General features: G+C 46.4%; 2 protein-coding genes across 8 annotated transcripts; both read right to left on the bottom strand.

The window, feature by feature from the left end:
* Positions 1 to 1,577: 1,577 nt before the first annotated feature.
* Positions 1,578 to 14,090, bottom strand: METTL2B (methyltransferase like 2B). The gene is given in 9 exon segments (NM_001006329.1): positions 1,578 to 2,056; positions 3,747 to 3,812; positions 4,019 to 4,125; positions 5,898 to 6,037; positions 6,864 to 6,924; positions 7,386 to 7,435; positions 8,797 to 9,149; positions 12,336 to 12,427; positions 13,975 to 14,090. Coding segments are annotated over 9 exon segments (1,113 nt in total). The 5' UTR covers positions 14,067 to 14,090; the 3' UTR covers positions 1,578 to 1,904.
* Positions 14,091 to 14,584: 494 nt separating this feature from the next.
* Positions 14,585 to 25,688, bottom strand: EFCAB3 (EF-hand calcium binding domain 3). 7 transcript variants are annotated; one of them, XM_015299401.4, is made up of 22 exons: positions 25,549 to 25,688; positions 25,186 to 25,465; positions 24,955 to 25,054; positions 24,601 to 24,788; positions 24,435 to 24,514; positions 24,001 to 24,108; positions 23,416 to 23,475; positions 22,669 to 22,773; positions 22,020 to 22,163; positions 21,391 to 21,459; positions 21,196 to 21,303; positions 20,653 to 20,721; positions 19,925 to 20,017; positions 19,304 to 19,406; positions 19,128 to 19,201; positions 18,499 to 18,642; positions 18,064 to 18,135; positions 17,635 to 17,761; positions 17,133 to 17,326; positions 15,764 to 15,948; positions 15,554 to 15,673; positions 14,585 to 14,963 (listed from the first exon to the last, which is right to left on the bottom strand). In XM_015299401.4, the coding sequence occupies exons 2-22, from the start codon at positions 25,452 to 25,454 to the stop codon at positions 14,697 to 14,699; spliced, it is 2,679 nt and encodes an 892-aa protein (XP_015154887.2). In that variant the 5' UTR covers positions 25,455 to 25,465; positions 25,549 to 25,688; the 3' UTR covers positions 14,585 to 14,696. The 7 variants fall into 7 exon arrangements, with proteins under 7 accessions (XP_015154887.2, XP_015154885.2, XP_015154888.2 ...); XM_015299399.4 differs by having other exon boundaries at positions 25,186 to 25,471; positions 25,549 to 25,687; XM_015299402.4 differs by having other exon boundaries at positions 21,196 to 21,291; positions 25,186 to 25,471; positions 25,549 to 25,687.
* Between the last annotated feature and the right edge of the window lie 474 nt (positions 25,689 to 26,162).

The following is a 26,162-nucleotide window of genomic DNA, read 5'->3' as shown; positions in this document are numbered from 1 at the left end:
CTGGCATACAGTGTTCCACACTCAGAGCATGAGCTGCAGGCAGGAGACGTCAGTAGCAAGGTATGATTTTTGAGTTACCCCTACTAAAAAAGGCAGGAAATGGAGAAGCATAAAAGGCCACAAAATTGCTGTGAAGCAAAACCATTTTCTATTCTTTTTTTTTTTTTTTTCCCTCCCCAAAACAACTGCTCCAAGCCTCATTTTTTGTGTCATTTGGAAATGCTGGAAAGTCTCCCAGCATTTTAGAAAAAAATAACTGGGAAGAGAATTCTTCACATAGTGTATACTATAAGCAATTGAATAAGAATTCTCTTCCCAGCTCTTTGATTCCACAGCAAGGTCTGAAATGTCCTGACCCAGGAAGCCCGCATTAGAAGACAAACTAATCACTGTGGGATGACACAGTAATGTGGAAGTTATGAACCAATTGTGCTACCACACGCCTAGCAAAAAGCATGCCCCTTCCAACCCTTCACAAACCAGGATGCTCCTTGAAAACTCCTGCAGACCCTCCAAATACAGCAATGGCACTTCCTCAGCTTTTACTCTTTCTCCTCCTCTTCAAGAGAGCAGTTATTTCATCATCTATGTGTCCTTATGGTCGACGGTTATTCTTAGGCAATTGTAAACTACTAATGCTAGTGTCCAGATAACAAAATATACATGCTATGAACAGCACAAGCTGCTCTTCAGCTGATGGTGCACACTTAGTAGGCATTGTTTCTTCAAGGAAAAAAAAAAATCAGTAGTTACCTAACAGTGGCTGAAATCCTTCAGATCAAGTGCCCACAGGCATCTGAGTTTCTGTGGAAGCTTCATTTATATTACTCAAACCAGCAATGAAAAATACTACCTCAGAATTTAATCTAATATCGGTTGTCCCACATCCTAAAAGTAACAAAAAACAACAAGTGGAGATAAAAGTTGTTAGCTGTCAAAAGTGGGGTAATAGCTTCAGAAAGCCACACTTGGTTTCCTTTAAGAAATCAAACAACGTTGGTAGACATTCTTCAGATTTCTTATCAAAGACAAGTGCCTTGTCTGCTTTGGTTTAGCACATCACCATGACGGGGCGGTGCAGCTTGTGACCTGGTTCTGCAGCCAGCAAGAACACTTCTTGACTGTTCAGGCAGAAAAAGCAGGTAATAGATTCTGCGCAAACTCTGGTCCCACAAGCTGCTTTCGTTTCTCTGCACTCCGGAGGTGCTTCAAAACTGACACCAACCTCACATTTGTGAAAGGTTGAACTCTGCCTGATGTGAATTCACAGCACCTGAGCTGTAGGTGCTAGCTCCCTATACAAACAATCTTGAAGACAGTAAGAGCAATAATCTGCGTTCTCCACAGGTTATACGCCCAGCAGGAGACGTCTGTGAGGGAAGTGGCACAGAGAAACAAGCATGCTCTCAGTTCATGCCCTCAATAAATGTATTTTAACTTCTGGATCTGCACAAATCTGAAGGACTGGAAGAGGATTGCATGAGATAAATTGGCAAAGGGATCCATGTGATCAGCTGCAAAGGAAATCGGATTTACCAACTGTGTCTTGGGAACAAAGAAAGAGTACACAACACAGAGACGAGGTTGAAGATCTTGTTTCATGTAGAAATCCACAGTAAGAAAGGCTTGCTACTCAACTTGGTTGAGCTCTTAGCATGACTACTTCTTATGTTGTTAAAAACTATAAACTTTAAAAACCCAGCCCAGTAGCAAGACACCTTAAACAGTGGTTGGTCTCCTCCTAGACCATTTGTCCTTAGCAAAACTCATTTGAAGTGATGCTAGGCACTATAAAAGGCACTGAGGTTCTGTGCACACTGACTTCCCCAACAATACATCTCACCAGGAGGAGACTGCACATGGCCACGAAGAGGATAAAATCTGACAGAGCATGCCCTGCTTCCTCACAGCTGAGGGCCAGCAGGCTTTTGGTATTTGCACTGGATCCATACTCGATACATTGTCATTTGCTTCCCACGGTTCACTTGCAGTCGACGATCAACCAGATTCTGTATTTTCTGCAGGCCAGCTCTTGTGAAGAGATCATCTAATTCATCTGGAAGCAGAAAGAAGAAGAGAAGGATGCTACAGCTTTCATTTAACTGATATCTGTTCACGCTGAGGGCTAAACAGGGTTGAAAGATGGGCCAGAGGAAACTCATGGTCTCTGTCTGGCAGGGAAATGTAAAGATCAGACAGGACTTAACTACTATGTTATGGGGGAAATAAGACTACAGTCTCATAAGTTTCCTTTGAATTTACCTTCTACAAAGGAAGGAAAGAAGTACTGTGAGGACAACTGGAGTTACAGAGAGTTGACAAAACAATAACAGTTCCAGACATTGGTATTGCCTCTAGTAACCAATTGAAGGATCACCTTCTAGTGAGTAGGAACAGATCCCTTCCTTACCCCTCCCCCCTCTCTCCATTGAGATTTCAGAGTCTGCAAGAGCAAAGAACCAGATCAGATATCAGACCTACGCTTTTAAAATGGTGGCAATAACATCTTTGCTGTATGGGCTGGAGGGGAACTGGATTCATTATGGTTATGTTTGGAAAAAAAAATCCTGAAAAAAACACACCCAGCTGGGGCCCAATCAAAGCATTAAGGGCCCTCAAGGCTGCAACACCTAAATTGCTAAGTATTCCTGTCCAAGCAAATAAGTATCATAGTGCCCCAGCACAGTGGCCGTGGGCAAAATCAGTCTGAGTCCTGCTGAGCAGCAGAGAGTTCATTCAACTGCAGCTTGGGAGCATGTGACTGGTATGGAGCTCCTGGAGAAAAGAGCTAGCAGGTCCCAGCTTGTGCTCTTTTATCAGATGCTTGACACAGGGAAGCATTTGCCAAACATGCACTGAGTATTAATTTTGTTGTGACAAACGAGACTTGTGCAGTGGGGAACAGAACAGTTCACTGCAGTTGTGCCGGTGCTCTAAAACAGACTATGCAGATGGGCCCTCAGTGGAAGTGACTGGGGGTGTGACTGGTGATAAGGAGAGAGAAATTCAACTCCTGCCGAACACAAAGCAGCAACTGAATCATAGAATGGCTTGGGTTGGAATGGATGCAAAGGATCATCAAGCTCCAACCCCCCTGCCACAGGCAGGGCTACCAACCTCCAGATACGGGACTAGACCAGGCTGCCCAGGGCTCCACCCAACCCAATCTTGGACACCTCCAGGGATGGGGCATCCACAGCCCCCCTGGGCAGCTGTTACAGCATCTCACCACTTTCTCTGTGACGATCTTTCCCCTGATATTCAATCTAAACCTTCCCTTCTTGAGCTTAAAATCATTTCCCCTTGTCCTATCACTATCTACCTGAGTAAAAAGTTGATTCCCCTCCTGTCTGTAATCCCCTTTTAAATATTGGAAGGAACTAAGGAGCCCGCCCCAGCTCTATAATGAACTACGCTCCTCACATTCCACTGCGTGAGAACAGTAAAGTTCCATCCAGTCGTGTTCATCTGACTGCACATTCCTCAAGCAACAAGATTCAAGAGAGCTTCTCCACTTCCATTCCTCTCAGTGTAGCACACACTCTAGTCTTAATCCTAAAAGATCTTCCACAAAGGAATTTACTGTGCGTATCCACACAAGCAACTGACAGGCTGAGGTCCCTGTGTGACTGGGAGACACTTCACATTTCACACTGCTCCAAGAAAGACTGGCTGGAAAGAGCTAGTGACAAAACTTGGGTGCACAGGGACAAAAAGAGGTGAGGATGCGTTTTCCAGCCTCCTACCTTGGGTGAAGAAGTAGACTCTGGTGCCATCACCTCTCACATAGAAGTTAGCAGACAGACACTGACCTAAGGGCAAGAAGGATTTAAACAGTTACCAGCTATCATTTAAAAACAAACAACCGCTGCATATAAAGACAGAGGCACTTCTCCTCCCAGCACATGCTGTGCTTAAGTGGAATTAATGAGCTGCCTCCCAAACAGAGCAGACGCTACTCCAGAGAAGCATAATCTATTAGTGAGCTGTAAAAGCTCCCCATGGGAAATGAAAATACCTTTCTTGAACCGAAGCTGGGCTAGGTCGTAACGGCCATAATCCCGTAACAAAATCATTCCTCCTGGTTTCAGAAGGCGACTCAGTTTGTTAATGACACACTGCATCCTGAGGAAAGAACAAGATGGCAGTACTCAGCAGTCTGCAAAATCAAGCCTGTTTGTTTAGCCTACTTTCCCAAAAGAAAGTATGTCAGTTTCACATATAACTTCGTATAAAAAGCTACCAAAACTTGAAGTTTTGTGAGCTCTATCAGACTGGGGTGGGTTGACTTCATCTGGTCACCATTTTTTTTTAACCATAGTTGCCCATTCTGCCTTTTTTAATTGCTCTTAGTAATTACAATAATAGCTCCAGTGGTTTCTGTAAAACAAACAAGAAGTGAATTTGAAGAAAAAAAACACTGCAAAAATAAAACCAAAAGGAATAAGAAAGGGAGAACAAGAATTTTTAAAGTCATTTATTTGCATCTGTCGTTCCATCCTGCTAGGTCATAGCACGTTGTCACACTAAGATCACAGTACTTTTCTAAACTGTTCTCTGAACCCTCCCTTTTCACCATCTCACACATACGAAATTCATATACTCTTTGAACCTAACGGTCCAGAAGTGTACCTCCCAAAAATGAGTGCTGACTCATGAGTGGCTGCTGTTCAGAACAGAGGAGCAACTGTGACCACAGCAAGACTACAACTACAGCCATTCAACACTTCAAAACTACACCCATCCTGTAACAGAATTTGTTAAAGTATCTGCAAATTCCACTTCCAGAGCTTAATGGAAGACTGGATCAGTCACAGAATCAGCTTTAATTTTCCTTGATGTAAAGGAACCTACTTTGAAGCTTTACACGTATCTAGAAAAGCTGGGACAGATTAACACCCAAAAACTTTCTGACAAAACTAGTGGAGCCAGTGCAGAAGTTATCTCCATACATTCCACTGCAGGTTCAGCTCCATCAGCCTAATCTTTAAGCATTGCTAAGCATTCAAGAGTATTTTCCCATTATTCATTGTCTATCACTACCTATCAAATATCTCCTATATATTCTGCTGCAGGTAGACATGTTTCATTTAACAAGATTCTCTCTCTTTCCTGCTCTTGCAGAGTTCATACTAACAATAATTCAGGTACTTAACAGCTAACAGCCTCTCTGCACCATGTTTATAACAAAGGTGGTCAAATCATTGAATATTTCCTTTCTCTCCTGCTGATTAATCTACATAAAGATATGGATGGCACAGCACACAGATCACTGTATTATCAAGCAAGTGCTGAAACTAAATAATTCATTATGTAGAAAGCTACCAGTCTCCTTAAGTTAAAGATCTAGGGGGATCTCATGCAGCAACACTAAAGAGCACAGTGAGGTTATTTATCAGTCAGTTTAGTTGGGTGTTTTTTTTGGCAATTTTGAAGTGGGATCACTTGGCAAAAAGTGAAAGAAATAGAAGAGCCCTACTTGATACATTGCTAGCTGGTGCACAGAACAGAGGTGCGACCTTCAAAATACATCAGTAACGCAGGCTGTTTTAGGCCTTGACATCACTGTAGAACTGTAGAGATGAAGTAGTAAAGCTGTGGAGATGAAGAACTTGAGACACATTAAGACTACAGAGAGACAGCCCGGGAATTTTAAGCCTTTGAAGTAGGTTATGTTATACGTAGGTATAACTATAACAGATTACTAAGAAGCCTTAGCTAAACTGGATGAAATGGAAGAAGGTACAACAGCATAACGAGTATTTCCCACTTGGCACCAGCAAGGCTTCAACAATTAAAGTTTTTTCTTCATCTCTGCTCTTTTTATGTTTCCCTAATAAAGACCTCCAGTTCTGTGTATATTTTCTTTAGACCCAGAAGGAATTTTTAAAACTTACTTCTCTGGGAGAATCGCTGAGAGGACAAAGATGAGAATGACAATGTCAAGGCTTTCATCTGGCATTGGGAAAGGACTTTGGTCATTGCAGAGGTCATGGACAAATGCAAAGCAGCGAGAAGAATCATATTCCACATTGCTCTGTATTTAAGGGGAGAGACATGAGGGCATTAGCAGACGTTAGTAGTCTACGTTTCATTTCAAAAAGCAAGCTACTTCCAATATCCCAAACATCTGACCTAGCTCCATAAAGTTACACTCATAAAATCACAAGTAGATTTCTAGAAGTCATTTAATTTTTGAAACCTGTTGCTATGGATTGTAGTAACTCCCATAAGCAGTACTTTTGTCAGCTCTGAGGATACAATGACACGCTGGATCTGCTGCTGTGCGCCCCATTCCATCTCATGAAATGACTGATTACATTTGATACTTCATAGACTCATTCCCAGCTCTGTTCTGACCTGAGTTTTGTTAGCAGTATTTGTCCTTTGACTAAATCCCAGCTTTTTGCTCCACAGTACTCATCCTCAGCTGTCTGTGCAGAAGCACTCCTACCACTCACAGAATTGCAGTGCTAATAACGCACGCACAAAACAAACACAACTTCAGTTGCTGTTAAAAAATAGCCTGAATGTTTTCAAGGTTCAGCAGTTACTCAACTAAAAGAGCAATGCATTAAAATAAAAAAAAGTGCTGCCAACCACAGGGGAAAGGAAATCTGGCTGACTTGTCTGCTGCCAACGTGACGCTGCAAGGACTCTTGCTTCCCTCATTTCTACAGTCTTTGGTGGCTCTTCTTCCTGATTTACTAGTACAAGGGTCAGCATCAGGGCTAGCTAAAATAGAAAGCATCCAAAAGAGCTACACAGCTAGTGGCTGCTATATGATATATCATGATATATTTATGTCAGTGTGCAATTGGCACCACGTACTTCCTACCTTCATAAGTCACTGCTGAGCTTACCTGGACAAGATCCACAGCTGTAGTAGAAAAGTCACAGCAATAAACAAAAAGGCCTGGGTCACTGAAATAAATAAAGGACACAATCATCACGTATAGAAAGATGTTCCACAGGAATTACAGAAGTGTCTCAAACACACGGAGCACAAAATTGAAAGTCTGAAATCCTGGCCTTTAGTCTCAGTCAGCCTGTCTGTCTCTTATCTGCTGTGCAAAATCTGGTTCATCACTTTGCTCTTTTATGTCTCAGTTGTTCTCATATGGAACTGACTGCTTACTTTTACTTCAGGAGAGATACTAAAGCCTGTATGAAAATGCTTTACAAAGAGACACGTATTCTTGCATTTTAAGGCCAAAGACCTCCAGGCTCAAAACACAATTATTTGAAGACATGTATAGTTTGTCAGTTACATCTGGCCTTTCAACATGAGATTGTCTAAACTAAGAAAATATGCAACAGCTTTCCCTATTGTTTTTCAGGGGCTGCTTTATCACACAGGTAAAAACTTAATGAGAACTACTTACTTGTTGGTTTGTAAAATTGGGAAGACTGTATTTCCAGCACCACAGCCAACCTGCACAAACAAAGCAGATGTGCACATCATGAAAATTACTCCTTCAACACATCCCATGCAGCTGATTTCAAATTAACTCTCTACAGCCACAGAACAAAGTGTACCTCAGAAGTAACGAATGAGCACAGTAATGACCATTTGCAAATATCACTGCAAGATCTGAATACACTCAGTGCTGAGGAGCAGGCTTACATACAAGCACTGTGGGAAACCAGCCTGTTCTCCTAGAAATCTTACTAACAAACTGTATATTGCTACTCTTCTGAAAACAGTTATTGCTGGAATCCCAAGCATAACAACTGGTATGTATGAGTCACTGAAGCAGTGGAAAAAAAACATAGATTAGTTACATTCCCTTCCACAGCAAATCAGAGCAATAGAAAAAGAAGTTTGCTTTACTATAATTATATTCTGCTGTTTCAGAGTTACCCTCACTAGATGGCTCTCCCTCAAGTTACAATTAGGCCTGCAATGATTGTACCTTGTTATTTCCTATGTCTGCTCCCATCTGAAGTCCCATTTGAGGTCTCACGCAACTGGGTTTAGAATACTTCTCCCTGAATGTCTAAATAATCAGTAAAATTGAAAGTCTGAGAAGAAAAAAACACAAAGGGCATGCAGTGACATGTGGCACTGAGAATGTTCAGGTGAGACAGGAAAGCCACAGTGTCCCAAGAACATTTGTCTGAGGAAGTCTCAAGGGCTCAGATTAAATGTAAATCTAAAGGACTCTTCGTATTGGTTCTCCCTGGAAAGGCAGAGTTTCCACAGAACAGGAGCACTCAACAAAAAAGGTGATATCTACACTGAACAAACTAGAGGTGGCAGAGCAAGAAGTCTTCATGAGCTGTCAGGAGTCTAATATGTATAAGTACTAAAAATCTGACCTGGACAAGCATGATACCCTATATTAATCTGAGATTTCCTGTTATTAGATGGAACGTAAGGTCCTAAACAAACAGCATCTCTACATTCTTGGTTTCATTATTCCATTTCACGCCTCCCAGGACAAACAAGAATCAGCACAAACATCAAAACCATAAAAGATAAAGGAAAGATTTATACAGACAAATAAACGAATCAACTTCTTATAGAAAAGATGACATTTAAAAGCTTGTTGCAACATCAGAACATGAGAGTTTTCATTTTAAACTTGAAAACTTGTCCTTGTGCTCTGTGCCTACAGTCTGAACAAAGAGTCCCAACAGTTCTAAGTTGCCCTCTCTTTTTACTGATGTAAGTTGATCTTCCCACTCACCTGTTGTTTGCCAGGATGCATATTTTTACATCCATCACCCAGTCACACAAACACTCATACAAGAAACCACTCAATGTGTGATTCATTGTTTCATAGCTATTACCTCTAATATACGGTAAGAAGCAGAGGATCCTGGGTAATCTTCATAACTTTGTTTCAGCTTCTGTGGAGCCAGCTCTTCTGTACAGAACCTAGGACTGCTTTTTAGCAGGTTCAGCTGATTCTCTGCTCTGTTTTCTAACGTGCAATGTCCATTTTCACAGCTTCCCAGCCCTTCATTTTTGGATACCTCTTTGCAGCTAAATTCACACAGAGAATCCTCATTTTGACTTGGGTTCCTATTTGGTGCCAGCTCAGGAAATTCGGTGAACAGCCAGTGCCTGTCCTTGAAGAAGCCATTTTCATGGATTTTATAAAAGTCATCCCAGTATCTCTTAGCATTCACCTCATATTCTTCTGTAAACACAAACAAAAACATCATCAGCAGTCAAATCAGAAAGGTGTCAGAGTTTAATCAGCTCAGACAGTCAGAGATCACTGCAGACATCTACTCAGTAATCTGCTTTAATAAGTACGATTATTGATTGAAAATCACCTTGATTTAAGTTGTACCCTCTCACGTGAGGTCTCAACCTGCCTCCTTCCTGTCATTTTGTTAGGAATTAAAAAAAAGGGAAAAGAGATAGAAGAGGTGTCTTGGTAGGATTTAATTGAAGGATTTAAAGAAAGCTGGCAACAGAAAAGCCCGCTCTGAAATATACTGGAATGAAGATATCCACGTTTTACTTCCATTTCTAACACTAACCTATTCAGTTCAAAGGAGTAATTCATTTGGAGCCCGATGACATGAAATGAAACACTCAAATCTACTAAGGAATTCTGTGACAAGTGCCTGGAGCTGAAGTCTAACATGCCACTTCTTTTTTCAGACTGAGAAACAGAAAAATTAGTCAACTATACTGGCCCAGCATAAAGCTTAATTAGCACTTACACAACACCCCAAGATTATGGGATATCATGTTTTACACAAGTACTCTTGGAGTCCAGCCTGCAGCACTTTTTTTCCCCATGGTTCTGTGCAGGTTAGAGCATCACATGAAATCACAGCAAGAGAGAGGAATCAAATAAGCGACCACTATCACTGAAGTAATAGCACAGAGCTAAGGTAGACAGACCAAAATTGCTAAGAAGTAACTTTAAACAACAAGCAGTATTATTTCCACACCTACTAAATACAACCCAGTAGCAAGATAAGTAGTACAGACAATCAGAACACTTATGAAGCCACGATCTAACGAAATTAGAGTCATCTATATAATGATCCCTGCAGTACAAAGAGCTATTTATAAAAATAATCTCTTTACCTTGATTACAAGGATTTTCTCCTTTTAAGCAGCTTTGTCCTTAAACAACAAACTGAAAAAATTGTAGACCAGAGCAAAAGTTTGTGTCGTGATCTCACTGTACCTCAAAGTAAGCAGGGTCAGGTCTGATTATTATTTGCAGAGGAGGCAGTCAGTGACTACCAACGTCAGAAGAATGAGGGTTATTGATTCGGTCTCTGGTGCACTCCTTCCTGAACTGTCACTTCTTCCATGCACCAGTAGGGATACATGAGGCTGCTGGGGGTTGGAAACTCTTTCAGCTAACAAAGATATGAAGTCCTGACTCCTGCCAAACCCTGAAGATGCCACGGCAGGCTCTGATTAAAACAGGATGTTTACTTCAGAAACTGAGGCAATATTCCAAGCCAGCCACTTTGGATTACCCAGATTTTTGCTCTTCCTACATTAAATTACTGTGAAATTCTGTTGGATGCTATTGAAGAGCTGCTATCTTCCACCTAACGTGTGTGGAAGCTTTATTTAAAGTTCATCTGCAAAGCATTGGAATAGAGGATTGGTAGCAAAATAAATACAAGAACTCAAGGTCCGGCTGATCATGCAAAAAACAGGGTTAAAGCTAAAAATGACCATACTAATATTTCAGGCTGAGTTCCTGCACAACCTATGCCAGAAAAGTTTGCATCATATTTGCTCCAGGATCCTTTTTGTGGTATAAGCTTACTAGGACATCGGCATGCGAGTCCGATTCCTCCAGAGACTTGATAAGGACTTCTGACCTTTCTGCACAATTTTGTAAGGACACCCCCAAAGTCAAGCCCATACTCACCCTTTCACATTGCAGAAGATTTGTAAACAAAATAAACTGTTTACAAAAGACAGGAAGAGAATTACAGATCCCCTGATTCGCATGGAGGCTAATTATGGAGCTTCAGAAGAAAGCCAAGCAACACTTCCTCTTCTTTCCCTGCTCCCAGCCAGCAGATACACCATCTATATAGCACATAGAACTTCTCTCCTTCAGAATAAATTCTGACAGCTCAAGTCATCCAAAGAATAATACAGCCATAATGACCAATAGCCTGTCTTTGTTCTCCTGCTTGGACACTTCTGATTCTAGAAACACTAGACCCCTCAGGCACATTTGGCTGGGTTGACTTTCCTATGTTTCAGCCTTCCCATTGTCTCCACATGCTTCCTATTGAATAGCAGCCATCAAAATTTGACTGGTCCCCATTGTTCAGCCTGGGAAACACATCATAAAGACCTGACAAACTGCTGTAACATCAAATTTCCCCACAATTTCATATTTGTATGTATGTTCTCAAAGCATGACAGAGAGTATCCTTTAATGTTAACCAGATTTTAAAGTGAACTCAACACAATGGGTATCACAATAGAAACTGCTGGATACTTGTGGGAATCCAAGAAATGAGGAGGAGTTCTCCTTGCTATAATTAAATTTGCTATTGTGAACACAACTGGAAGCTATATGTGAAGTGTATGAACAGCTCCAATAGTCTCCAGCATCGCCTTACAGATAGTACACTCAATTCAATTTGAACAAAAGGAGTGGATCCATCCTAGAGCTCATCATCAAACAAGTATCTTATCATACTAAAGAACAGGATATAATTTCACCATCATCTGAGGGACCTGATGGTATGTAATGTGTGGAGGAAAGATGCAAAATTAACCAATCTCAGAACTGCTTCAACCAAATAACTTCACTACCAAGTAACTTCTGATGATTAACACTCCAATCAGGATAAAATCATTTCCCTTCACTTCAGATTTAATCATTACCATGCTGTTTGTGAACTTGGTAGAGTTGTATACGGATACTTTATTAGATCCTCTTAAAAGTGCTTGCAGCACGCAAACAAACAAAAGATTAACTACTGTATGTTAAGCTTTGAACAGTAAAGCACTAACTGAAGCTGTTGCTTTATATTGGAAGAAGTTTGTTGACAGGAAACAGTAACAAGTACTTCAGTGCATGCAACATAAACAAAGAATCTCAAGCCAAGATGACTCCTCTCAACCAAGGTCACTTCTACTCCCGTGGAATGAGCCTCGATAGAAGGTGGAACAGTCACAAAAAGGTGAACTTAGGACAGAAAGATTCCTCCCCTGCCATTTTCCCCCCACTAGGCACTAGGTAATGTATTTTGAATAATTTAGGAGAGGGTGGAGGACAAGATGAATAAATGAAGATGCAAACATAACTCTGACCAGACTCTTCTGCTGCTGTGCACACAAGTCAAGACGTACACATTACAGTAACATCTAAAAGTACCTTGTTTATCTTGTGGCAATAGCTGTGAGCTGTTCTCTTGAACTTTACTCTTGGCAGTGGCTTCCTGCTCTTCTGACCATTCCACATTATCCCTGTTGTAAAAATTAAAGTGAACTACTCAGCTGAGAGTTGTAAGGCAAAGACAGAGAAAAAGAGGTTTAGATAGCTCTCCAAATGGACAGCTGGGGGCTTTTCTGCCATCTCCAACTCCAGCTCCGCAGCAACGTAACAGTTACCAGCGTGGAAGGATGGCTGCCAGTTCTGAAGGAGTTGTGCTTGCAGCATTCAAAAGGCATAACAGGAAGGGATCCCAAGAGACACCAAATCTGTTCCCTAATCCTTTTACCTGTCTGATGGTCAGCCAAGTTTAGAAGAACTAAATCCTTACTTCAAAACCACTAAGTACAAATAGGCCTCTTTGGAGAGGAGCTGCCTTTCCCACATGGAGAACAAAACACCTTTCCTATGCAGGCAACTACTTTTACTCAAGCAGGTCAGCAAAATGGGCATTTCATTTAGCCATCTTCGAAAATTACATTCTTTCTCAAGTTAAAAGAAAAAAGGCAGCTAAGGTTATTTGGAAGGTGAAGTATTATATTAATATTAAATCCAATTATGAGAAAAATATGCATTAAGAACCTACTAATAACTTAAATGTGCATACAAAGTTGCGCAGTCATTAAGGTGATTCACCTGACTTTTTTTTTTTTTTTCTTTAAAACAAGTGAATGAAAAGCAGAATACAAGGCTCAAGAAGAACTACCCTGGCACTACCCTGGCCTCAGAAAGAACTGGCCTTTTGATACTAATTAGCAAAACAAAGCCTTAAGTGTTGTGTCTGAAAAACTAGATTATTAGGAATTTCTGCAGGGAAATACCATTGAGGACACACTTTGTAAGTCCCAAAATGAATGACAAGCTGATGCATGCACACATAACTTTATTACAGCTTAAAACACAGCCAATTTTCAACAGAACACAGCAACCAGAGACCTGAGGTGGATATATTTACTTTAGAAGTGCAAAATACCTTCAGTTCCCAGGAAATTCAAGAATTTGGGCACCTAACATCTGTGAAAAAAACAGCTTTCTCCAAGCAAAGACCTGCTCCATCCTAATGCCTGGCATGACTTCGCAGCATCACGTGGCAGCAGATGGGTAAATTTATCTTCACTCAATTTATGCATTAGCTGCTCGTGCACACAGATGTTAAAGAGTTGTAGACCTCTGAGAGCTATAGCAACAGAACGACTGCTTCGAAGCAGTGCAGTTCTGAGCAGAATCCCGACGTACGGAGGGCACCTGCTGGATCCTGACCGCTTCCACCAAGGCAAGCTCAGAACCGAAGGGATGAGTGCTCCCCAGCAGCGGCCGAGCAGCGCCGGGCCCTTCCTCACCTCCAGGCCCTCCCGCCCCCTCACAGCCCCATCCCCACAGCTGCCCCCAACCGCTCGGCGCGGAGAGAGAAGTGAGAACGATGTCTTAAGCCGCGGAGAGGAGCCGGCAAGGAGCGATGCTCGGGGAGCGCAGGCCGCGGACAGCACACCAGGCCCGGAGGAGCGCGGAGAGGCACCACGGGGCGGGCAGGGATGCGAACGAGAGAACCCCGCAGGGGCGGGGAGGCCGCGGCCACCCTCACCAGGCGTTATGCTGGAAGAGGCGGGTGGGGTCGGTGAGGAAGCGCCTCCCGAACGGCCGCCGCCGCTCCGGCGCCTCGCTGGGCGCCGCCATGACTGGCTGGACGCCGCCGGAAGCGGAAGTACCTCCCGAGTCCGACCCGAGAGGGAACTGGGCGGGAGGGGAGCGTCACGTGGGGCGGCAGCGGCGGGAAGCAGGGGGTGGGGGGGAGAGGGCTGAGTGGGGGAGGTTGCCTCAGCGCTGTAGAATCACGGAACAAACCGAGCTGAGAGAGACCCGCGAGGATCGGTGTCCGACTCCGGCTCCGCACAGCACCAACCGAACCCAATGGCTGAGAGCGGTGCGGGTCGGGGCCGCTTGATCCCTCCCTCAGCCCCACCCGCCCCTCCCCTGACAGCTCCATGCCGTTCCTTCGGGCCCTGTGGCTGTCACAGAGCTCAGCCCCTTCGTGTCTCTGTAGCCCTCCTCCGGACTCCTTAAGAGTTCCATGTCCTTGAAGTGAAGTGTACAACCTGCACCCACTGCTCAATGTGAGGCTGTACCACAGAGCAGAGCAGGACAGTCCCTTCCCTTGGCCAGCTAGCTCCCTGTGCTGGACAGGATAACAACAATAACCCCACCTTTCCCAGCTTTTATTTCACATTTTGAACACCAGGAGGAAGGGTGACAGCATGTCTGGTCCAAACCAGCCCCATCCAGCATCCACCGGCCACTGCTGGTGCCCTAAAACAGCCACTTCTTCCACGGCGGCTGCCTGGTGGCCGGCTGGAAGCGGCGATGCCGGCGGTCCTGTGCCTGCAGCTCCTCAGCTGTCACCAGCTCTCGGCAGGCGTTCCAGGACCAGGAGTATGTGGAGAAGGTGTGGCAGAAGCGCCTGCTGCCCGTCTGCCGGCTGATCTGAGCCCCGTTGATCTTATGCCACAGCTTGAGCAGGCTGGCATGCTTGCGGAGGGCCAGGTTGCGCCTGTAGCGTTGGGCCACCTGTACGTCCTGATGGAGGAGAGGGGAGCTTAGGGGGCAGAACCTCATGGAAGAACCATGCAGCTCAGCCCCCACCGTGGGCATATGGCACAGATGTGCATAGAAGGCTAGAAAGCACCTCAGTGCCACACCAGGATGCAGTGGAGGCAGGTTGTAACCAATTCACACTGATGATTAACTGTAATAAATCAAGCTATTACTATACCTCTGCTTTCATTTTTCCTTGCACTTAGGACAAAATTGCTTGTTATTATCCATGTCTAGTTAAAGTGTTCACCAGACTATTAGTATATAGGTTACATGAGTCCAATTCTGGAAGAACTGCTGTACCCACATTACCAAGGTAACACCTCTGCTCTGAGTTATATAGTATCTGCAGTCCCCGCCTCCTTGCTGCTGTATGTAAGTGTTGCTACCAAGTATCACTATATATTTCTACTAGCTATTTCTGTATCTTTGCCACCAGGGTAAAGAAAAAAAAAAAAAAAAAAGAACAAGAAGTTGAACCCCCTGACTGTGTAACTGAGTGCTACAGCAGAGAAGGGTGAGGAAATGTGAAGTGAGTGAGCACAGAGCATGGGGCTGGACTTCACACTCACACGTGCTTGTGTCTTGCCCTTCCCAGCTGCTGGTGGGTGACGTCGTTTGTTTGGGCGCTCTGAGTTGACGGCAGAGGAGAGTTTCTTCTTGCTGCTCTGAGCAGAAGCCTTGGCTGCAGCCTGATCAAATAAAACATAGGTTTTAAGGCTTGTCCTCAGGCTTCCTTTGATACTGTTGCATGTAGCTGAAGCACCGCCCATGTCTCTCACCTCCTGAACCTGTTTTTTCTTACAGCTGAAGCGGCTCTCCTTTGAAGCTAGTGGCTCTTTCTTCCTCTGCTTTGTCTGCTTTTGCATATCTTTTTTTGGCTTCACCAGTGTCTTTGCATCTTGTTTAGAAATCAGTGGGAAGACGGGTACCCGAGCATAGGGGCTCTCTGATTCAGGCACGCGTTCTGGCAATGGGAAATAAGAACAAGAGTCACTGACAGTGTAGCCACAGCCAGCTGCCCCTTGGTTTTGCTCCTCTGACCAGGGAAGGGCTAGGTAGGTCCAAGATTCCTCACACTTCTGAAACACAAAGCTAGTCAACCACCAGAGATACCTCTGGGGGGCAATTCCTTTCTCCCTAGAAGCCTCTGGAGCAGAACTCCAAATGTTTGATTTTGCATCTTTCCCTGTGAGTGTTATTGAATGGATGGACTCCTAAGGTTTACTCCAGCTCAGTTTTCTGTGATCCTCTTAAGAATTTCTGCCCAGGAAAACGTAGAGCCTTCGGGCCAGCCCTGTTAATAAATTTACTGACGATCCAGATGAAGGGACTGAGTGCGCCCTCAGTAAGCTTTCAGATAACGTCAAGTTGGGAGGAAGTGTTGATCTGCCTGATGGTAGGAAGGCCTTACAGAGGGATGTGGACAGGCTGGATCTCTGGGCTGAGGCCAATGGGATAAGCTTCAAAGAGACCAAGTGCTGGGTCCTGCACTTTGGTCATGACAACCCCATGCAGCACTACAGGCTTGGGGCACCGTGGCTGTAAAGCTGCTTGGAAGAAAGATTTTGAGGTGTTAGTTGACAGCTGGCTGCACATGAGCCAGCAGTGTGTCCTGGTGGCTAAGAAGGCCAACAGCATCCTGGCTTGTATCAGCAATAGTGCAGCCAGCAGGAGCAGAAGAGGATTGTTCCCCTGTACTCAGCTCTGGTGAGGCCGCACCTCAGTGCTGTGTTCAGTTCTGGGCCCCTCACTACAAGAAAGACATTGAGGCCCTGGAGTGTGTGCAGAGAAGGGCAACAGAGCTGTGAGGGGTGTGAGCACAAATCTTTTGGGGAGCAGCTGAGGGAACTGGGGTTGTTCACTCTGGAGAAGAGGAGGCTCAGGGGAGGGCCTTATCAGTCTGCAACTACCAGAAAGAGGGATGCAGTGAGGTGGGGTTCTGCCTCTCCTCCTAGGTAACAACGTGTAACACCTGGAGGTGTTCAAGAACCATGGAGATGTGGCACTGAGGGACATGGTTAGTGGGCATAGTGGGGATGAATTGACAGCTGGACTTGGTGATCTTAGAGGTCTTTTCCAACCTTAATGATTCTATGAAACATTTGCTAATATAGGGCTGAATAGGGCTGAAGGGCATACAAGCCTTACCTTTGAGTCGTTCCAAATAAGCTGTTGCCTCTTTTTCCTTCATCAGTGAGATGCGAGCAGCACTTACAAAGGAAGATAAAGGATAAACCAGAACTTTCCTGTTTTTGTTGTTGTTCTTTTTGTGACTCACGAGGAAATCAGCATCCGTCCAGGCTTGCTCACTACTGCAGTCCCTAAACTTCTGCTGGTAGTAACTGGAAGACAAAAGAGGGCACCACTGACCAGTGAAGCACAGCCCAAGGCCTCCTCAGCATGGGATGCTGCATACTGACATACCTGGAAAGGTGCTATTTAAATGGGTACATGTGGTATTTACAACAACACCTTTGTAAGGTAGGTACCAAAGCTATGCAGGTGCTTTTGGGTGTCCAACTAGATATGGGACATTTCAGGAAATGTAGTATTGGGCCCCTGTTATCTGTTTATCTAATTAGGTGGCATGTAAATATCACAGTGATAGGGGGAACTTCCTTCTCTGACTTACAACTCTAAGGAAGCTCACCTGGAAATATGAAATAGAGTTCTCTGGGGCAGAGCTTCCAACTCCACCAGCTTCAGCAAGACTTTGAGGAGGAGGATTCCTCTGGCATCAACATGATCAAAGTTACCTGCGTCGTTTTTGTCAGGGACTGGAGAGGAGGAAAGCAGTCAGTGCCACAGCTGAGCCTTGCCTCACCTTCAGGGGGAGTGGAGACCCCAGCAGACCAAAGTCTGCTCAGTGGGGACCCATCCCCGTTTTCTGCCAAGTGCTGGTTGGATGTCCAGCAGGGAGGATGAGTTCTTTTGGCTTTTCATTAGCTGCAATGCTGGGTCACAGTGCTGATTTCTTGCTCAGTACCAATTAGAATGAGGTAATTCAGATATCTCTGGATAAGTGAGAGTTTTGCTGGAGGGGAACGACATGTACCTAGGTAGGGTATTTCTTACTTACATAGGGTCTGGATAAAACAATTCTTGTCAGTAATGATGGTCAGAAAGTCAGAGAAATTCATTGCTTTGTCTCCTGCAAACAAGTGGCATCTCTGTTAGCAAGGCAGATTTTTTCTAGAATGAAATGTTAGGGTGAGCAGCTCAGAGCTGGCACTGCAGAAAGATTTGCTTACTAAAAACTAAGGGCAGGAGTAAAAGCTTTTAAAGCTTTCACATGTAACTAGGCTGTGGAGCATGGATGAGGGGGTCTGTAACAGCAATGCAACACACATTCATAAAGGATAGAGTCACCAGTGAGCTCTAAAACATGACAACTCAAGCACAGCTTCTGCCTTAAAGTACATTTCAGTACAGCAATGCTCAGGGCTGGGAAGGCACAGGGAGAGGGGACGCTTTACATGCACAATACAATCCATGCATGGTCTGATGCACTCACCATCAGCATCTGCACACACTAGCTTCTTGTGTGCCTCTTGCCCATCAAAGCTAATTCCCAGCTGCTTCGCGAGCACCTCCAGGTTCTGAAGGTTAATATTGCCATCCAGGTCTTTGGGGAAGAAGTTGAAAGCATCGGAGAATGCTGCAGGCAGGCAGGGAGAGGACAGCAGGTTAAGCAGGGTTGGGGGGGAAGGCTCTACCTGTCCTATGTTCTTTTGGAAACAACAAACTATAATCAACAGGGATTTGAGCAGGTTGTTCCTTGCTGCCAGTGTCAATGCATCTACCTCAAAATGGCTGCTGACAGTGTAGGAGAGCTGGGGAATCTGGGGAGAGGAAGGGTAAGGTGGTATTTAACGTGTGGGGTTGGGTGAGGTGCTTGGTTTAGTTCCAGCTCTGTTCTTTTAAGATTCAGCTGTCCCTCTGCCAGAAAGGGTACTGATGGTTACCTCAGCCCTCAGCTGCTGGGCTCCCACATCCTTGGGACACAGGATTGTCCCTTTCTTTGTGCACCCCACAGTGTGGGGAGGATCGTGCAGTGCTGCAGGACCCATCTAAAGGTCCAACCACTCCTGTTGGTGCTGGCAACATGTCTCCTGGGGGGAGCACGTAACGAGGTAACATTACCTTTCTGCTGTTTCTTTGTCATGTTCTTCACCGCTTCACTCTCAACCTTTGTCTGAGGGATCTCTGGGAGTTCACTGCCATGCACAGAATGATAAAGAGAGATGGACAGAGCAGCAGCTGAAGCACAACTGTACAACAGGCAACAGCATATTCCCTGTTTCCACCTTCATGCTCACCTGGCTGTATCTATTTCGAGGAGATTTAACGCCTTATTCTTTGGTGAAAGCTTTGTTGCTACACGGGTTTGGGGAACATGCCCAGGAGCAAGAGCAGCTTTCTCTGGACGTGGAAAGACACAAATAAACAGATTTTGTGGGTTTCCCTTTCACCAGCATTCACATCTTCAGCATCTCAAAGAGGAGAGCTGGAAGGGCCCCGTGATGACACTTCTCCCTGTTTTGTGCTACAGCAGCACTAACTCACTGTGTTGTTCTGGCCATGGGCAGCAGGACACCCAGCAAGGGACATCCTATGTCTCCCAGTATCCCCTGTCCCCTGCTGCAGCACCTTCCCTGTGGGGAACCTGAATTCTTTCTTCTTGACACTTAAGTCTTTGATTTCCTATCCCACCACAGTGGATACAGAGCACGACTTATACTCCCTATATCCCCTTGTCTTTCCCTTCAGAGAAGGAAAAGGGTCCCACTGTGTGGGACAACTTGATGCCTCCCCACACCTGTAGAAGCTGTTTTGGATGTTTTTCCATTCTGTGCCTCTTGTACAGAGTGCCTCATGGTAGCCAAAGGCTGCCGAGTCACAGAGGGGAACTGACACCAATATTTCTATGATTCACTGACCATTCACTTGTGCCTCTTTCAGCTCCTCCAGGGCTGAGTGGATACTCAGGGCGGCTGGGATAGAACCCTCACTACTGACATCATCCTTGTCCTCTATGAAAACAAACCAAAAAAAGCCTCCTTGAGCACTGTTTTCCTTCTAAGCGTGGATATTTTGAACAGCATCTTAATCACATTAGGAAGGTGCCACTGCCTTCCGTGCACACCCAGGGCATGGAGGGAGATGAGTTAAATAAGAACCATGTTATTAATATCATTTGCCTTTCTCCAGCTCTGTCCTCCAGAGAATTTTAAATCTTTTCAGCACATTAGTGAAATTAATCTTGCCTGCTCACAGGGAGGAGAAAAGCCCTGCCATCACTGCTAGGAGGGAGAGGCAGAGCGTATGAGGTGGCTCACAGACAAACCAGGCCTGTGCAGTGCAGGAGAGTTGCAGCAAGAAGGGGAACAGAGGCCACAGTGTCAGATAAGTCTTTGCAGCCCACTCTACATCTGTGCTTTCCCACCTTTGTGGCTCAGGAGCTACACCACTGACTGCTGTGGGCAGCAACGTGCCATTGGAAATGCACTGCAGCTGCTGGTCTGTCTGCCCCTTCCTGCACAGCTTCGTTACCAGCAGATTTGCAGTTCATTAAAACGTGTGGCCACAGAGTTTTCTTCTGAAGGACTCTTGTCTGATCCTGTTTGTTGTTATCTGGCAGCAGATTTCATATGGGGATCTCGCTCACCTTCTCCCAAGGGAGTTTGCAGGACCTTCCTTACCGCCTTCATGGATTTACTCAGATTCATGTTCGCAGCTACAGGGGGAGAGGAGAGCTTTCAGTGGAAATAACAGACAGCTATAACAACAACAGTGGAAACGATGAGCATCAGAGCACAGGGAGGACCAGGTGCTGGACCACTGGCAGCTGCTGCATGAGCCAGGGGCTTTCCTAAAATGTTGGTTGGAGATTTGTTGCTTCTAAATGAAGGCACGATGGAGTCCTCGGTGAGGGTTAAGCGCTGGGAAACGGGCAGCAGGATGGTACTGGTAGAAGAGCAATCACATCCCTCTCTAACAGAGACTGTTCTCCATGGCTATTTCACAAGAGTAGGACTCACTATACTATCATAATAGAATCAGTTGTCTCACGTGCCTTGCATTAACATCACATCCTCATTGCTTGACAAGCATCAGTGAACGTACGCAGAAGGTTTTAAACTCAGCTGTTGGTTTCTAGAGATTTTTAGGCTTCCTGCAAGGGAAAAGGACATCAAAAGCCTGCCCTTACCTTCCATGTGTCTCAAGGTTTCATGTATCTCCTGGCTGCTCAGGTGAACCTTGCTGGCTGTGGGGTCCAGGAGGTCTTGAATTTTTTCCTCATCTCCTGCAAGAGATGCTGGGCAATGTTTAAATGGAGCAGACTGGCTCTATGGGGATGTTTGTGCCATGACAGTGGCAGTGAAGGGAAGGCAGAGACCCTCACCATTCACAGCAGCAGTATCCAGCTCCTCTGCAGGGTCAGAGCCCTGACTATCCCTGAAGTCTGTCTCCTCTGTAACAAGAAAATGTTAGAAACCTCCTCTCTCTGGCAGCCAGCGGAGAGAGACTTGGCAAAAAAATAAAGGTTATTATTATTATTATTATTATTAATAATAGAGGCTCATTTGCCTTTCACCTACCCTTTCCATCTGAGGATCTGAAGGACCTTAGCCACAGTAATGCAATGAAACTCCCTCCCCCCCAGGCAGAGTGAGATGCTGAGGCCAAGAAAGATTAAATTCCCTCTCCACGGCCATTCATCACCCAATGATTCCCTCCATACACTACACTGTATGTTATGCTCTCTAGACACAAACCCCCATTTCCTTTGATACACTGAGGAATGGTGTTTGTGTCATGCCAGGACACACAGAGCCACTCGTGCCAAATAACGCAAAGCAAAAATGTAACACAAGATTAAAGGGAAGCAGGGAGAATTTCACCTCTGCTGCGTGCAAGGCATATCCCACACCATGGCCATCTGCGGGCACCCAGCAGCCTCTCTGAGTCTCTGGGTTTCTGGCTGCAGGGGCTGTGCAGAAGCAGAAAACAAGGAAGGATACCAGTTCCCACCTGCAGCGTGCCTGACGATCTGCTGCAGCTCCTCTCTGGCTGAGGTGACCTCCCCAGTGCCCACACTGGAGTTGGGGTCCTGACTGCAGGCTGCATCCCCTGGGGCACAGGGGGAGATGGAGCATGGCTGAGGGAGAAATACTCCTGAGGAAGGAGGGGCTGACAGTCAGGCAAGAGCTTGCAGGGAGGCTCTTGGCTGCAGCTTTAAGTTTTTCTACAAAAATGGAAGTTGACAACACTGAGAACACTCACATCCACAAAGGGTTTGGTGATTTTAGAGCATCTTGCCCCAAAGCTGCTTCCCAAATTTTTGGCCAGCTAGTCATCTAGGCTGGAGATCCAGGCTTCCCTAGAGCACAGCATTCTCATTTCAAGCTAACCCTGACCCATTACAGTCCTGGAGATACTATAAAGGATAAATCCCAGAGCAACCTGATCTCACAGCTGACCCAGCTTGGAGCAGGAGGTGGCACTAGAGACTTCCCAAGGTGCCTTCCAAGCTGCATTGTTCTATTATTTTGTGCCTTGGGAAATGTCAGTATGCTGACTATAAAAGTCAATTCCTTTCTCCTCTTTATCTCCAATTCTGAAGCTTTCTGCCTGGAAAACAATCCAAAACCTGAACACCCCAATGTGACAACACACTCACCGTTCACAGGCACATCCCCCAGGGCCTGGTGGTGATCAACGTTCAGTAGATGCACTTCCATAGGGGCTGGGTGAGACTTCAGCTCTCCTACATCGACCTGCTTTCCTGCAACCAATGGGGAAATGTGTTTCATTTCAGAAAGTTTCCCTGAGACCTGGAAAACACACTTCTGGGTTGTGAATGGGACAGGATACACCATGAACTGGCTGCACCAGCAGGAGCTTTGCTCATTTTTAGATCTATTAAAAGACATCACACTTCTGCTTGCTGCAGTGATGAGTGATAAGAAGTGGGAAGTGTCTGGCTAAGTGCGTACAGAGATCCCCATCTAGTGGCCTCCAACACCAACAACCTCAACACAGCCCAAATGTGCAGGTTCAGCAGGGTTGGAGCTGTTATCACTTTGCAAATGGCTTCTCCTGGGGAGCCGTGAGCAGCCTGCAGCCCCGCTCCTTCTCCAGCAGCACCTCTGGCTGCTCACGCTCCCTCAGAGCACCCAGCACAGCCACATGGCCCTGTTTTTGGGGTCACAGCAGCTGGTCCTCATGGTGCTAGGCCCTATCCTGCCAGCAGCCGTGCTCACTGGCATTAAGGAGCAGGGAGATTAGCTAAACGTGGTCTTGTCTCACGCCACAGCTCAATGAGAAATTGAGATTTCTGCATTACAGGGACTTGGCTCAGTGTACCCCTGTGTGGGATCGTGGCTGTGGCACGCAGGGTGGGTGGTGGCTGCTCTCTGCTGTGTACCTTCCTTCTGAAAGCTTCCATCAGCCTCCCGAAGTGGGCTTGGATTCACCTCTCCGCCTTCTGGAAGGGAAAGAGAAGTCTGGGGTAGGAGGGTGCATGAAGATGCTTTCCTGCAGGTGATACAACTGAGGGCTGCAGCCCGGAGCAGCAGCGGAGGGGCATCTCATGGCTGCTGGAACTTGAGGCCAAAGGAGAAGTGGGTGCTGATGGCTGTGACCACAGAGTAACGTGGTCACCTTCTTGTTACACCCATGGGACAACACCAGGCCCTGTGCTAAGTGCTGCCAGGATTGCCTGGAGTTACAGACCGTACCCACCTCCTGGAGGCGAATGACAAATATTAGCATTACAAATATGTATCTCATTTCTACTGTAAATGTAAAGCTGAACATTTTGAAACTGTGATCGAGATGGAGATGACATGGGACAGCCTGCCTGAGCCTGCAGCCAGCATGGAGGCTGAGGGGCTCAGAGCTTCACCCCTGAGTGATACCATGTGTTCCATGTGTCCTAAAACACATCTGAGAAGGAAGGCAAGGCTGATGCATGCGTGTGTCTGGGTTAGGGCAGTGCCTTCATGCTCACCATGAGCCTGAACGTGTTTCAGCCCCTCCTGTGTCTCCTCCTCTGCAGGGCAGATCCCCTGGCTGTCCCCCATGACAGTGCCTGGGCTGTGGACATCAGCCTCATACCCTGCAGTGGGTGAAGGAGAAATGAGGGTGGATGAACACCAGCGCTGAGTTCTTCCATTCGAAACAGACCCTGTATTTTGTTTCTAAATAATGCTGGATTTATTTCAGAGAGACACATTAGAATCAACACAGTTATAAAATCACAGAATCATTAAGGTTGGAAAAGACCTCTAAGATCATCAAGTCCAACGGTCAACCCATCACCACCATGCCCACTAACCATGTCCCTAAGTGCCACATCCACACATCCCTTGAATGCCTCCAAGACAGTGGCTCCACCACTTCCCTGGCAGCTGGCTGAACTGAGTGGGGAGAACCAGGGGTTACCTTCCACCTCCAGCACAGCCTGGTCCTCCCACCCTTCCTCATCAGGATCCACGTGTGTGTTGGATGAGACCTCGCTCCTCCTACAAATGGAGATGCCCACGTTGAGCGCCTGTCCCTGAGCCTCAGGAACCTGGGTCACCCAAGGGACAGAGCTAGGCTGTATTACCTGTGCTGGGGTGTGACCTCGGGGGGGCTGGGAGTCCTGTGCCCCACTGCCTGGGGGAAGACCTCCATGGCACTGCTGTCCCTTGAGGCTCGCAGCTGATCCTGGTTGCTGCTCACATCTTTGCTTTTAATTTTCTTCTTGAGCCGAGTGTGCCGTTTGTTGAGTGTTGCATCAAAGGACCGGGGGGTCTGAAGAGGGGAACAGCCATGCCATCAAACCCCAGAGAAAGGAGCAGGAGGAACCTGGGCCTCAGCAGCTGCCAGAGCCATCGCAAGGCCAAGCCCTTGGCCCAGAGGCACCCCTGGGGTTGTGGGACACATGTAGGGGATAGGCTTGTGGTTTGCCCACCCTCACCTGAATTGCTTTATCCGCTTTTGGCACGCCTGTCCTGCGTACCTCCTGCCTGGGTGGGTACGTCTCAGCCATCAGGATCATGCACTGCTGGGTAGGCCTCCTGCCAGATGGGCACCATTCTGTCACCTTCCCCAGCCCATCCTGCAGCTTTTCTGCCTCGAGGGCAAGCAGGGAGCATGAAGGAGCCCTAAATCATGGACAGGCACAGGCTCCATCCATCCTCTGACTTACTTGGAGGTCCTGCTGGACACGGAGGTCCTGCTGGACATGGAGGTTCTGCTGGATGTTGAGGCTCTGCTGGATACAGAAATCCTGCTGGACACAGAGGTCCTGCTGGATTTGGAGGCTCTACTGGACATAGAGGTCCTGCTTGATGTGGAGGACTTCTTGGAGGCTGCCACATCTCTGGAGCTGGCAGCTTCTTCCAAGCCACCCTGTGGTGGCTGCTGCTGCTCGGTGGCCACGAGGCTGTCAGACTTCAGTGGCTTGTGGGGCTCCATCTCCTCCTTGGCTGACTCTGGTGTGAACAGAGGCACTTTGGGGCTGTGCTGGCACCCAGGTCACCCCTCTCCGGTGACCCCACCACTGGCTTACCTGTGGTCAATTGATTACCCTGCTGGCTTCAGGCATACCCAGGCAGCGTTCACCTGTCACTAAGCTCTCTGCCCAGTGCCACCATTCTGCCTGATGTCACAGAGTGCCTGGGACATTCCCTGGCTCAGCTCCATTGTGCCAGTGAGCACTGGGTTCCAATGGGAACCATAAAACTCCATAAGGCAGAGTGGCACAGGGATGGGGACAACATTCAGGGTCTGAGTACAGATGCACATCCATCCCTCCAGCTGCTGCTTGCTGAGCCCTGTGCTATGTCCATAGCACCCAGTGGGATCAGGACCCCATGCAGTCACTCTTGGCTGGAAAGACCCAGCCCTGACCCCCACCCAGCACAGCTGGGAACATTAAGTGCTACCCTGGAGCCTCCCCTTGACCCCACTGTGTGGGGTGTGGGCATCCCATATCCCACATGGCAAATGGGAGCTGTCAGAGCCAAACCCACCATTCTGCCCCAGCTGGGGGCTGCCCACTGAGATGACCCTACAGGACTCAGCCCCAGCATCCTCACAAGTCCAACTTTGCACCCCTTCAAATAGTGCGTTTTTCTGCATCTCCTGTGCTCCTACAATGCTACTTTGGAAGGTGCCACCAGG

Source organism: Gallus gallus, chromosome 27, assembly GCF_016699485.2.
Source record: "Gallus gallus isolate bGalGal1 chromosome 27, bGalGal1.mat.broiler.GRCg7b, whole genome shotgun sequence".
Taxonomy (NCBI): Eukaryota; Metazoa; Chordata; class Aves; order Galliformes; family Phasianidae; genus Gallus; species Gallus gallus.
This window is presented reverse-complemented; position numbering and strand designations above follow the sequence as displayed.